General features: G+C 37.8%; 1 protein-coding gene across 7 annotated transcripts in view; it reads right to left on the bottom strand.

The window, feature by feature from the left end:
• LOC111273994 (cytochrome c oxidase assembly factor 5) overlaps positions 1 to 14350 on the bottom strand; it is a 34975-nt gene that overhangs the window by 4617 nt on the left and 16008 nt on the right. For 3 of the 7 annotated variants that reach the window (XM_022856091.2, XM_022856086.2, XM_022856068.2), the window contains exons 3-9: positions 11408 to 11482; positions 10615 to 10930; positions 10117 to 10317; positions 8471 to 8599; positions 8068 to 8178; positions 7039 to 7153; positions 3904 to 6631 (exon numbers count right to left, since the gene is read on the bottom strand). In XM_022856091.2, the coding sequence (XP_022711826.1) occupies positions 6588 to 6631; positions 7039 to 7153; positions 8068 to 8178; positions 8471 to 8599; positions 10117 to 10317; positions 10615 to 10917 (903 nt within the window). In that variant the 5' untranslated portion in view covers positions 10918 to 10930; positions 11408 to 11482 and the 3' untranslated portion in view covers positions 3904 to 6587. Of the gene's footprint in view, positions 1 to 3903; positions 6632 to 7038; positions 7154 to 8067; positions 8179 to 8470; positions 8600 to 10116; positions 10318 to 10614; positions 10931 to 11407; positions 11483 to 14350 lie in introns of those variants that run through there. The other 4 variants (XM_022856077.2, XM_022829895.2, XM_022829903.2 and 1 more) reach the window with 3 other exon arrangements.

The raw sequence follows: 14350 nt of genomic DNA, 5'->3' as shown, positions 1-14350 counted from the left end.
ATGTCTTTGCGTCAGATATCGTCAGTTGTTGGCGGTGCTGTTTTTTTTTAGATCAACCATTCTTTGCCGATGTAACAGCAATTGAGATTCACACTATGTAAAAAGTGAATGAGCAACATACAGCCGAGCTGGGTAAATAATCGAATTTCGATCTTTGAAAAAAACGACAGTTATCAGCCAACCTTACCCAAAAATATTTGCGCGATTGTGAGTGTTTAGACCTCGGAGAACCATGACCGTCAATGAACAGTATAGCTGCTCTGTCAACAAAACATGTTGATGTGAACGACACATGAATCAGTGTGTTATCTGACAAGCAATTAGATGAAACTAAATGCTCTGTGTAGTACCTAGCCACCCTAAGAAAGTGCATAGAACCGCCTTGACAAAAGCTACTTACCACTTTTCAAGTGTCTTAAGGCATCTAAAACAGCTAGATGTGGACGTTCCCTAACATTGGGCGCTAGCAACCAGGTATCTAGTCAGTTGCGGAAACACCAATTCGGATTAGAAAACTTACTTAATAACTAGATTTATTTGTTTGTATTTAACTGTTTGTAGAGATGTCCTTTTTTTAGCTAACTTGAGTAGTGTTCTAAATAACCGGAAAATTAGGTATAATCCATATTCAATTTTTCACCAGCAGATTAACTGTTTTTATGCAATGAAATTCCGATTTTCTAAAACTTCCGTAATTTCTCTAATAAAATACGTTCATAATATATATTACTATTAAGGAAAAAGTCTTTTATAAGTAGCTTTATACTTTGCATCTACTGTTTCCACTCAACTAACTAATATTATTATTATGATGACAATAAGAATACTTAATGTGACCGTTTTTGTTCTTCCTATGTAAGTCTTTAAGCAAAATGCATTGACCTTTCTAGATAATGCTACCGTGACCCCTAGGTTGCGGTAGATGTTGGGAAGGATGGTAGGAAGGACTTAGAAACATATCGCGTGCAACCCCGCCAAATTCACTTGATGTTTAGCATGGAATAATTAAAGAATCAAGTTACTTTTTCTTGGACTCTTAGGCTCTAAGGGGCTCAAAGCTTTAAGTGCGGTTACCGTCGTATTGTGCAGCTAGGTCTGTGCCACCTCGTAGTGAGTAGTGTATTTGCCTCTTAAGCTTCATGCTACGTGGTAGCTCAACTGCGGTACTCGACAGAAAACTTAAAACATTTACAAAAAGATCTGTGCCACGGCCGTACTCTCAACGAATAAATATTGCTTGTCACTTACGCTTTGGGCCCGCCTCTGTTAGTATAGGTCAGTTTACTATTCCTTGCTCCGTGACAGTGGGGTAATAAAGTGTTTTGCCCTTGTCATAATCTACGTTCGAATGCACGGGTAAGCACATTTTATCTCGTGTCAGAAACCAGACATCTAAGTTAAGCCTAACAGCTAAGGCATCCCACGTAAAACTCGAAACAATTACGTTTAGTCTACCCCTTTTCTTATGAGATAACCGATGTGCATATTATTACCTTTTAAATTTGATAAGTTCATCCACCGTACAGGTTTTTTTTTATATGAGGGCTTAGAGTCAGTCAAGCGCTGAAAGCAATACTCAGACAAATTCTAGATGGTTTAACCAACTGGCAAATAACCAGATATGACGACTTCTGATAGATTGTTAAAAACACCTGTGAACCTTGTTGAATTGTTTCAATAACAATAACCTACTAATAATTTTTTAAGGAACTTTAGACTGAAAAAATATTGTCGCACAAATAGGAAACCAGCAAATTAATTGTACGTCGAATAAAGCGCCAGATGAGAAAAACGTATTTAACAAGTTAAGTGTATTGCAAGAATGCTATTCTGAAAATAAATACCCCTCATACTAGACATTTACAAAATAATAGGTTTAATGAAAATCCGTGAAAATGACAATCAAATTTAACGAAAGAATCTGAATGAAAAACCAAACTTTGAATTACAGATACTATGAATCTTGCTATAATATTTCTTCACAACAATTTTTCTGACTGATAAATTTCTGACTAAACAAAGTATACTTTTTCTAATGAACTTAATATGGAAGAAAAATAATGTTCTAGGCTAAAGGGCTTAATGTGGATTATCGTTTTGCTTAGTTATCTTTTGTATGGTGTTTTACTAGTACAAACATTAAAACGAGCATTTGACAAAGTTTACCATGCTTGATACGCAGCTTGCAGAGCATAAAGATAGTATCAATATGGTAACTCAATTTCTAAAAAAAAAATACTAACAAGATCTACATAATGTGTTTTTTACTTGCTTGTTCCTTTATTGTGCTCCCTGTGATACGTAGCCTCGACAGCTCTGGTATTATACAAACCAGATAACTACGTGATTTCTCAAGATGCAAACGAAAGTAAAAGAAAGGACAAAAGATGCTTGTTTATATGGCATTGTGGTTGTATATATTATATGCGGAATAAATAGAAGATGATTTAAATGGTTAAAATTTTGTACGATCTGTTTCAACGGTTTGTTAAGTAATATCATAAAAACGTGATTTTGGCTATACGATCAAATACGCTCGCGCCATTAGGTTTAACACTGGTTTTATACCGCATTTTTATATTCGATTTCCTTCGAAAAACAGGAATAACGATTTTCGTGCACATCGGATTTATGGTTTAGGCCTGACATTTAATATGTCTTTTCCTATACTTATTAAATGAACGTAAGTTCAGTGATCTTGGTAGTTACCTGATATCAATCCTTTGCCTTAATCAGAGAAATCATATACATCTTAAGTTAATACCAACTGGTATGAAGTTGCCATGAATCGAGAGGTGTTCAATGAAGTATCCGTGGAGTTTCGTGTCTTAGTTTTATTAGCACACCCCTCCAAAAAAAGTTACATACAGTTATATAGAGAATGATTATAGTGCCGTTCTTCTGCATTCATCTCGCGAACGGTGAAGTTCACGGAAAAAATGTGACAATACAGTCCAATGCATGTCTACGAGTGATTTTTATAGATTCTATTGCTTGCGCGGCCCGATTCAAAACTTTTCTAAAAAAAGGAAGTCTGCAACCTATCCTTCATGAAAGATGTCTTAATTTTAATAAGATAAAAAAAAACACGATTTCTACCTTGGCCTCTAAATTTGACATTTTTAACTACTTTGAGTTTTTTTCTTATTATTCTTGGAAGGTTATTAAAATTGCTTCAATGTGTGTTTGGAATTTCGCTGCAGCTGTGTTCGATATTGTTTTAGTGCATAGGCGAAAGCCTATAGCAACGTTTATGAATTCAAGTTACTCTTCAACTTGCACGTATTTTTCATGAATTTATTTCTCGACGATTATTCATTTGCTAGAATACCTACGCTATCATAATTTCCATATGATCTCCTAAAAGTTTTTTATTAGCATTTCTAGAAATGAAAAAAATGGAAATGTTTGCATTTTTTTTAAAGTCAGTAAATTGTCAAAAAATAAAATAGAAAGTAACTTGGCATAAGTAAAATAAGTAAACATCTCGTGATATATACTATTATTGTTTTCTAACTAAACACGACAGGTGCTCTCTACAGAGAGATTTCTACAGAGAGAACACAGTTAATATGGTCAAATAGGCCATAGACACAAGAAAGCCTCATGTCATAACTGAAAATGTCCACTTCAGAGAATGGAAAACGTGAAGAACTTTTCTAAAAAAAAACATCCGAAAGACAGATCTATAGAACTGGAAATGGGATTTACACATTTTTGTTTTTTTTTTTATAGAGACAAAGTTTGTGTTAAGCTCAAAACAGTGGAGGATTTTTTAAGAAATCACCATATACGATATGAATTCGAACCGTCGAATAGGAGACGACCTAGTATGAGGCTACACACTTTTCGGCTAAAAACTAGTCAAATAAGAGATCTGGGTCTATAAAAAAAACAGGTATATACATATTTGCGTTGCTTTATTCTAGCTTGTTCCCTAATAAGTGCACAGTCCACACAATACACGCAAAATAGGTCTTCGAACCCACCTTGCATCATACAGAAAATATTATATACACGCCCTGGGGTTCAGATATTACAGTGATGAAACCCAAATTGTGAACACAGCATTTATATCATAAGCCCTGGGGTGTTAACTTCATTCTTAAAAACGTACGTAACAGGGGCATGGTTCTTAGAGATACGAGAATAATTGCGTCGTCTTGTATTTCATTATGTTATTTCTTGGAGTGAAATTATCATGAATGCAAAAGCACAATTATAGGTCTTCAAATAAATTATTTATATTTTGTTTAAATTACGTATGGATGTAAAATGTCGCTGAGGACGCTTTCTTGACCGGGGCATCTGTTGTCGAGGCAACTAGCGTTGCCTATCAAGTTTGCTAAATTGCTAAATAGATCCTTGAAGTTTTTACCTCTAAGATTCCTTGTCCGCTTGGACTATTTGTATGGCAAATGCGGCAGGTCGTCTATAATACTTTATAGGAGTATGCTTGCTGAGGTTAGTTTATTAATCAGCGTGAATGGTTTGATTCTGATACATTAACGACTGCTTCGTTTAGAATGTAATATTTTAAATATGTCATTATTTGTTTTCTATTAGTAGATGTATTGGGCTATCAGTTCGACTATATCGAACACGTATCGAACGGTACCAGCAAGGAAAACTGGCAACAGAAATTAGAAGCAGTGGCCAACCAGGTTACGCAACAATTAGCAGTATCATCTGTTAGTTTATCGCTAGATTTCACCTGCCTCCTTACCATGGACGTTGGCCAACACAGAAGACATACTCGTTAGAAACGTGCGACATCAAAAAGGACAGTGCTTTAAAAAACGGATTAGGCCTGGCCTTGCTCCTTACAATGGCACAAATAATGTCCGAAGAGTTCTCGCTCAGTAGGAAAGTACCAGCTATGCAACGACATTTTATACATCCTGGACACTAGTCAACAACTTGTGTAAAGCATGTAACATCACTTAGCGAAAAGTAATTAAGGGAAAATATCAACACCATTTTTTACCTCTCAATCCTATCTGCTTTTATACGTTTCTTTTGCCTGAAAAAGAAACATTCTCTAGTTTTCTTTCATTGCAAAATGAAAAACTATTATCATAGTCTATCCGCAAAGAAAGCAGTTATCACGGACTCGCTGAAAACACTCGGCTAACATGTATATGATCGATTTGTCAACAAGCAAAGAAAAATGAATGGCGGCATTTTATTCAGTGCTGTTGAAACGACCTCGAAGTGATCTAAGAATGAAACAATCAGGCTTCTAGGATATACATTCGAGATACTTCTTCAAAAACTAGGCCAAACACGCACTAGATTTTAAGTACGAACCATGCCACATAAAGGTATACACTTTTCACAGCAATAACATGTGTTTGTTTGATATCACTCCAGTCTCATCATGGAAATAGCTTTTAAAAAGGTGTATTGCATGCAGTCTTTCATTGACTCCCCTGCAATTTGTTCTAATTCAAACGAACACAATCAACAAGGCCTTTGGGTACTAGGTAGGTATTACAGCATGTGCCATCAAAGTTCAGTTCTCTCAGCTTCGTAACTTTTCAACTTTCTATCTATTGATTTGTGCTTGCAAGATTGGACACTTCAAACCGGTGTCGATCACCGGCATTGTCGACTGCGCGGAAATTATTACTGCAGCGATGCTCCCTTTGTTTCCAATTAGTTCATTTGCCTTTCGACTGCCTACGCGGCGTATTTGTTTCAGGCCATTTGTCCAGCCCATGTTAAAGAACTCATATGAGTTTATGCGTTTAGCACACGTTATAGGAAAATGTTCGGTATGATGTGAAGCTTCGATTCTCCTTTACGCCTTTTTATTTCAGATGTGGCTTTATATTGGGTTCTAGCTTTAAACAGGACACTACTTATACAATTATATAACCTAATTGAAATGTGTTCAGGATCTTCGCAATACCACGCGTGATCGCTTAACACGCATGATGAGCTTCACTTTTCATAAATAGGGCTTTTCGAGGGTACTTATTGAGTTTAACGGGGCCTTAGATTATGGAACCAAGACCCGAGCATAGGAGATCCGGGGTTTAGTAGCCGACACATTATTAGGTCAGTATGTGAAGTAGCAGTGCAGTGTGATTTGTATAGGGCTTAGCCATTAACCTTCCCGGAAAGAGAAATATCTGGATAACACTTTTTTTCTCCAATAAGTTTCGCAGCAAGTTCATTCGCGCCCTGCCCCTGTCGCTCAATTTTACCTTCATAGTTCATATAGTTGTCCACATGGCTATGCTTGAGCTGCGTAATAGAGATAAAAATAGTAGGCGATCTTGATTGTAATTAAATTATTAGGTAAAAGGCAAGTCAACTTTAGATTTTAGTGTTTTCTATCTCATAACGTTTTACGGTATTTCTATTTTTTTTTTTCAAATCCAACATCCCCACAAATATACCGGCTAATTTATTAGTTGTTTGACTAAAGATGTCACTCTAACGGTTGTGAGTCAGTACTATAGTAGTCTTTTTTTTCCAATAGTCTTGCCTACCTCAGCCCCTTGGCATGCCACTTTAAGAAACTGCTGGACAGAGCCTGCAGCCAACAGGCTGTCACTGCTGCCTACGATGCAATGAAATCACTGCCTTGCCAGTTCTGTTTTATAAAATCGGGACCAGCCGCCTGCAAATAAGTACCCATAACCTTAAGCTGTTGCCAAAACTGTCCGTCAGTTAACTTGACAAATTTATGGGTCGCGTGTAACTATCCGAGTGGGAAAAAGGTTATCTGATATTATAGCGCGATCTTTTAGAAAAAAAATTGTAAAATATTGAAGGTTCGCACCAACAACAGAAGAAGGTATTTGCACTGTCTAGCAATAGCGGATTCTAGAATTTATGTATAAAAAATACAAACGAATTCCCTTATTCTTCCTGTCAGCTTTATATATATATACATACACATTAAAGTAATAAACATACGATACTTTTCTGTTTCACATAAATGATTTATGACTGAAGTCGCCGAGACCACAGTTTGTCCACGGTAATTTATTTATTTGCTAAGCAAAATTACTTCTCTATGGACACCTTTATCCATTCGAAACAGTGTTTCCACCTTCCAGCCTCGACGAAGGCAACAATCACGGAACTCTGTCATAGAGCCGCCCACACCAAAGTAAATAGTCTTTGCGGCAACTATCACCTAAAACGTGATCAACATAAACGTCAAGTCGGTTCTTACTTTGTAACGTTAAGATATGCTGCTGAACTTTAGCTAGTAGGGTCGAGGTTATCCGATAAAAACTCTACTGAGATTATTTTACCCCGGCCAATATTTTCAATAGGTCTACGATTAAGGCCACGAGAGAAACTGGGAATAGCATCCTATATAATATCGGGAACCCCACGTAGCAAATTATAATGTCAATATTGGGTCGCTTTTTAATCAATCCCATATGAAGTGTCGACCTAACCTAACCTAACCTAACCACTTGGTTTTTTCTGCTCAGAGCTTCATAGAACTATTGCATCGCCTATCGAATCAGATAAGCAGATAACTTGGCTAGACAAACAATGTAGTACATCACGAAGTTAACAAAAGTTTACTTCGGAGCACAAAGTAAATATATTCAAATTACTATTTTAATAAGATATACGAAAAAACTATCGCATTAAAGTTACAGGGCAAATCCTTCATATAATTCAACTCATCTATAAAGGATTTAAAGCTAAACAGCCGGCGTATTTTTACATCTACTACTTATGTACTTTTACTTCAAACAAGTGCCTCGGCTACTCCGGTTAAATATTGATTGCCAATTAATCAACATAGGAATCGACACTTGAGAATTAACGGTAAAAATGTTGTCCAACATCGATATGAACGTTCTCTAAAACATGCCGCAAAAAATGGCAACCATTTTGTATAGTAATTAAGAAAATTTCTGAGCTCAATTATGTCAAATAGATGCGATTCATGGAACTCTTCAGGTACACTATACTGACGTCCGTTCACGTTTCTAATATGAGTGTATATTTATTATATATTTAATACAAAGCAAGCCACTACACAAAAAAACCTTTAGTTACTTATTCAAGGAACCCTGGTCTTCTTACCTGTCCTTTCTCAGGTACTAGACATCGATCAAAGAGGTCACAGAGGATAGCGTAATTTTCGCGTCGGTAGATCGTCTCGGCGGTGAGAATCAGATCGTACTCCATAGGATTCTATAGAACGACAAATCAAGTAGTAAGAAGAAACCCCGTCATGTTAAATTACGTTTAATGTATCGACAAAGGTTTTCCTAGGTCTGGCGGCTGATCTTACATAGTGTTTTAGCATAACGCCATCAATCTTATCCGTATTCCGCTATTCGGTGCATACTTCACTGGTAACGTTTACCATCAGAAGTACGTAATATTGTTCCAAGAATGCAAGGGTTGTTCTCGAGTTCATTTCGCCTCGCTATTAATTATTGATTACTGATTTGTAAATGTAACTTGAATTTGCAATAAGTACCTTGAATAAGGTCCAATCACCAGCAAAGAACCGTACGTTCTGAGTAGTATACTTTTTCTCTTCTACTTCTATAGTAGATGAAAGCAGGCGGAAATTAGGTATAGTCAAATTAGCCAGAACTGACGCATTCTGAAATCACCACCGAAACAATAATATGTATTTAGTTTTCTCCCAGGCAGCAGCTGATATTCAACAAACAATTCAACAAACAAGTCCTAAATTCTGATAAGGATTAAGCATTTCTCCCGACTTCCAGTAAAACGCAATTTTCTTTTTTTTTTTTTTGCCATAGTCATAAAAACTGTCTCCAGTTATAACTCTGTTAGATTGATGATGCGATATCAGCTAGCATACATCAGTCGGTGACAAATTTTCCCTATCCTCCGCGTTGGAAAACCTTTCCTTCTTTAACACCACCGTAAAGCTCTAGATAAACGATTCGTGACCACTTGCGTATTTTATTCCGTATTTTTGAAATTCAGCTGAACTTAAATAGTGTAGGTTCCATCAAGATGCTACCTTAGCAAGCTAATCACGGGGCAAATCTAATCGCAATATTAGGAGGATTAAAGAAGAACTGCTAAAGCAATTGACAGCTATTTCTAGCCTGTGGCAACATGCAATTCCCTAGGTAATGTTTGTCAAAGGAGATCAAATGGACTGGCATACGTGAACGTACGTACTTATCATAGCAAGCTGACAACTCAGCGTATGGTCTAAGGATACAGTTAGTGCAATAATTTGCAATCGACTGTAACGAAAAGACCTATCATGACAAAATGCCTCTGTGGGTTTCACATGGCCGTCAGATGCCTACGGGCATAGTCCGGGCACGAGTCCGCCAACAGCAGCAAAGCAGGTGCGAATATTTGATACGTAGATCGAAAAAACTTCTAGCAAGCGCAAAAACAAAAGGCCAATCATGTTCAGCAGACCTTAAAACTTTACAGTGGATCCTCTTTCATGTCGATATATAGCTTTCGCTAAATATAGTTAGCGTAATAGCGAAATAATGTTTTATAATAATTAAAACGAATTCGTTCAGCGTCGATATCATTCGCTATAGATGGGATTCAACTAAGAAATGACCAGTGCTTCATTTCAATTCAATATATTGAATTTTTTTACATGTTAATAAAGAAAGTAAGACTGCCGCACGCCCACACTGAACACCCTATACAATGTGAGCTCAATGTACGAAATGCAAAAGCTTAAGAATATAGTATAGTTAATTTTCGCAGATTATTTTATTCTTATTATACGTACATATGTCTAAATTGATTGTAGGGCTAAAATATCTGTCCGGGTGCCCTACACAGCCGAATGTGGAATCGCGATGCCTAATTATTAAGACTGTTACAATTCTCATTAAAAAATAGTCAGTTCCACATAGATTGCGTAGGCGATTCATATATGGGTACAAAAGCTCAGTGCAGCCTTACGTGGAACGCATACGCGGAACACACATGATTGGAATATGCTGTGCGTTGCTAGTGTTCGATAATATATGGAACCAAGTTTCGTCAGGTCATATATTAAAAAGCGTGGTAGAAATATTTAAATAGCTAGCATGTGCAGAGTATTATATTGACAAGTTACATTGCTGCATAATTCGGTTCCTTGAAAAAACTATGCTGCTGGCTTACGATCACGATATTGTAAAAACCGCGTACGTAATCATGGAAATGAACTGAGCTAGCTCCATCCAGTACCGCCCGTAGTCCACCAACTCCGGCTCCGCAGCCGAGATCTAACACGTGCCGTCCACAGACGAGCTCCTGTCGTTGACTCAGTACGTTCAGCAGGTCGATTGTGGACTCCCATATCTTATAGCCGCCTTCATAAACCTAAATAAAGTTAAAAAATTTAGTCTGAGTAAAACGTACGCAAGAATGAAAACAACACGTCACCATTAGTATTTGACCCGTAGCGACACAAGGGCAGAAGCAGCACTGAATAAGATCTCAAGCAGAAGCAGACAGCAGAAAATTGCGAGCTCAATAGAAAGCTAAAAAGAAGAACGTGTCCTGAAAAAAAAAAGCTATAAATTCATAAGACTGATTCGCATGTACTTGTCCTGTACAAGACATTAAGATGGGCGTTAACTAACAGGCAGTAGGAACTTGTGTCGTCATATGTCGTACCTGAGGAATAAGGTCTGAATTTAGCTTTTCCGCTCGCTGAAACAAGTGGTCATTTTTGCTGGTGATCGGTGCTGACAGATGTTTCACTCCTAAGGTTTCACAGATCGGAGGTGACTCACAACTAGAATCTGACGAATTAAACGCTTCATTAGGAAATACTTCCTGGAAAGGTTCCTTATTAGAACAAACTAACGCAGCGTCCTCGGCTTGTTCAGGCTTTCCGTCACTGATCGTAGCATAATCGCTTTGAGGTGCTGACATATGAGCCTCACCAGTTTCAATATCAAAATTGAACTTAAACATTGTACCCAGTTCCCTAGAACAAACAGAAAAATAAATAGACGTACGAGTTTAGTCATCGAGGTGTTGTTTTTCTTTGAGTTCTCTAAATACATATCAGTGTCTGTCCTTATGCCAATATTCCGTTCGACTAAATCGAAGAAACTGTATTCTTTATATAAACGTTCGGAGGAGAGTAGGCAAGTCCACTATATCGGGAAATATAACAGCAGAATTTCGAAATTCGACTATTTTCGAACTTTTATAGTTTGGTAAATAAAATGCAATTATAAAATGAGACCCATTACTACATAGAAGGCCGTTGGATGAGAAGCTATGAGCCGGTTCAATGAAGCACCCGTTTCGCCCTCATCAAATATTGAAAAATGAAAAATATTGTACATATACGAGAATTTTGTAGGGAAATGTAGACCCATATCTGTTCTGTCAATACATAAGCATCCTTGCTAAAATCTGGTTACTTCTAATGTACGTTACGACGATTTCATCATACCTCCTAGGTCGTGATTCGATAGCGACCGGGTATCAGACCAAGAAAAATTAATCGTAATATACAGTAATTAATTTCCTGAAAAAAAAAAGCAGTATCACATTAGTAGAGACGCAGTTTCTTTTATTGAAACAGGTGATGATATGAGCATATGGTTGGTCCATGACCTAACCGGAGGTACAGCCAGTCCTGTGTCAAGTCTGACACGCCCCGACGCCTAGGTAGTCAACAGATAGGTACAATAATGCGGCTTTGGCGAATTACATCGATTGTATTATGCTTGTTGCTACCCGCAAAGTTAATCGCTGGATAACCTACGAATGGCAGTAGTATCACATATACAATCACTGATAGGATTCAAGTAACCCCGTGAGTCCTAAGTCAATCATTCCGGCAACAGTTTTATGAAATTAGCATTGGCCATACCCATCAAGCTGTCGTTATGTATCGTATATAGATGTGTATGATATAGAATACCTATAGAAGAAGATATATATAGTTATAGAAAAGTATTTATAAAAATTGTATATATATTAACGAATGAGTGTGATTGAATCAGATGGATTATGATTACATCCCATACATGAATCTACCGTTTTAAACATCATTCCACACCTTGCTTTTTGCGCTAATGCGTCAGTAATGTCATTCGGCGGGCAAAGGGGATATTTGCGACCTAGCGTCGAGTTGAATGCGTTCATCCAGACAACTACTAGTTTTGATAGCCAATGTTCTCCATATACATTCTGTTCGCTAGGGGTTCAACGCCCGACTTACATCCCACCACCCAGATACCCGCCCTCTACTACCGCAAGATGTGCGCACGCTGACCTCGTAACCCGTTGTGACACAGTTCCCGCATCGGCAGTCTCGCGTAGCGGCACTACGCCTAACGTCACTCGACAGAAACCGACAAGCTCCACCCAAAAGCCTCGAGTTGTGAACACGTACTTATATATATATTAAGAGTTATTTCCCATCTGGCAAACTAATTTACAGAAAATAATTCAAACTGATCGTCTGCATAAGAAAGTTAAATCTTTTATAAATGCTTTCATAACGGTGCAAATGCCTTACATTGAAATCATTTCGCTAGACGCGGAGCTCCTCAACTGACCTCTTCCTTCAGAGACAACTTGCAAAGTTTCGTGCCGAGGTCTAACTAAAGGTGAACAAAGCATTGCTTAAAATGTTGTTGTTATTAGACTTTTTTTTTTTTTTCTCTCTACCGACCGCTATCGGCATTCTTCGTTATATGCATTTTAGAGTCACTAGCAATATCATCCAGGTTTCGAAACTGACGTCGTCACGGCGAAGGCCTCTATGAGCGGACACATCGGCTCATGGCTACTTCGATCTCTTCGAAGGCGATATTCAGTCTTAATTACAACACTTTTAGGCTTGTATTTTTAGTGAGTTCTAGTGCTCAACTGTGATTATAACAATTAGGAATAGAGCAGTGCGAATCTATTTAAGCTCTTTACGACAGCAGGCGTTTTAGCATTTCTACACTACGAAATCATATCGCACGATACCCACCAAAGAACTGAGACTTTTCATTTGATCGCATGAACTCTGGTTTCAAGCGATCCCAAGGCTAGTTTCTCTATAAGGGGCATACGTATGTGCTCTGGCTTTATCTATGCGGAACTCATATGCCAATGAAATACCTATTTTCTTTTTTTAACTAAACAATGCCGTGCAAGCAAAATTCGAACTTCAGTAGATATCACCGAAAAACTAATTATGACCATTGTCCTCGACGAAACAAAATGGACAGTTATCAAAAAGTCTACCATTGATTTTCACATGTAAAGTAGATAAAAAGCCCAATGAAGGTGGTGTTTGAGTAACATTTCTGCAGTGTAGACATTCAAAAGGGCTTATGCCGATTCTGGCGCATGCTGTTATCACAAAAAACCCTAAAGCCAGCCGAAGACGAAGGACTGAAAGAAATACAATGAAAAAGAGTTCGGAAAAGTCGTTCTGCCCAGGATCGTAGAGAACGCTTAATGTGTAATTTAAAAATAAATATGTGGATCTAAATACTAACTACTATATACCAAATAAACCACAGGAAAACGTTAAATATATTTGAGCTCCATACGCAAGCAAATTCTGTCAAAGCGGCCCGCATCACACTACGTTTTTTTATCCTATTCCTTATTTCATTCTTAAGATACAACGACATTGCGGTCCTTGGAATACTAAAACGGATTCGTCTTAAACAATACTTAACGGCAGTACTGACCATAACTTTGTTTCTTGGCCGACTTTCGGCCAAGAGTGCGTCACAGATTCCTGCTCTTGATACTTACAGAATATTGCTACGATCAATGAAAAGGCGCTCCTCAGCCGTATATGTTCCCCCTGCTAACATTAATGGAATTTTTTTCTCTCCTAGAAGACATCTTTCCTCTCTCCTCAGGCTCGTTTAATAACCTAATGAGATTGCCGACGGTGAACAAGTTAATATCTTCTATAACATTTGCGCCTTTGCCTTCAGAGGGTTTCAACTGAATTTTTTCTGTTAACGTTACTTTGCCCCTCCACCAGCCCAAGTATGGAAGCGATTCGTTGGTCAGAGCATGTTGGATCTGCTACGAGTTGTACAAGGCCTTGTGCAGTACAGATTTTGAGTTGCGCATCCTTTAGGCGTCTCGTCAGCTGCTCCAGGACTTTGGAAAGTTACATAATCGATTTGTGGTTGGCTGACATTGCCTGATACAAAGTCTCTGTGTTATAGGCTTATGAATTCTTGCAGCTGCTCGGTTAACTTACCCGATCAGCGGGAACTATATCAATATCAGCCATATCGTTCCGTGGGAAAGGGTAATAATAAAGGCAGCCACCTCAAATGAAAGGGTTTTCAGCTTAGCACATGAAAGACCTCTTTATTACAGGCAGGATAACAAAATAAAATATAAGCTAACAAAGATATAAGAT

Source organism: Varroa jacobsoni, unplaced genomic scaffold (assembly GCF_002532875.2).
Source record: "Varroa jacobsoni isolate VJ856 unplaced genomic scaffold, vjacob_1.0 scaffold_22, whole genome shotgun sequence".
Taxonomy (NCBI): domain Eukaryota; kingdom Metazoa; phylum Arthropoda; class Arachnida; order Mesostigmata; family Varroidae; genus Varroa; species Varroa jacobsoni.
The sequence above is the reverse complement of the archived record's forward strand: the minus strand, read 5'-3'. Positions and strand labels throughout refer to the sequence as shown.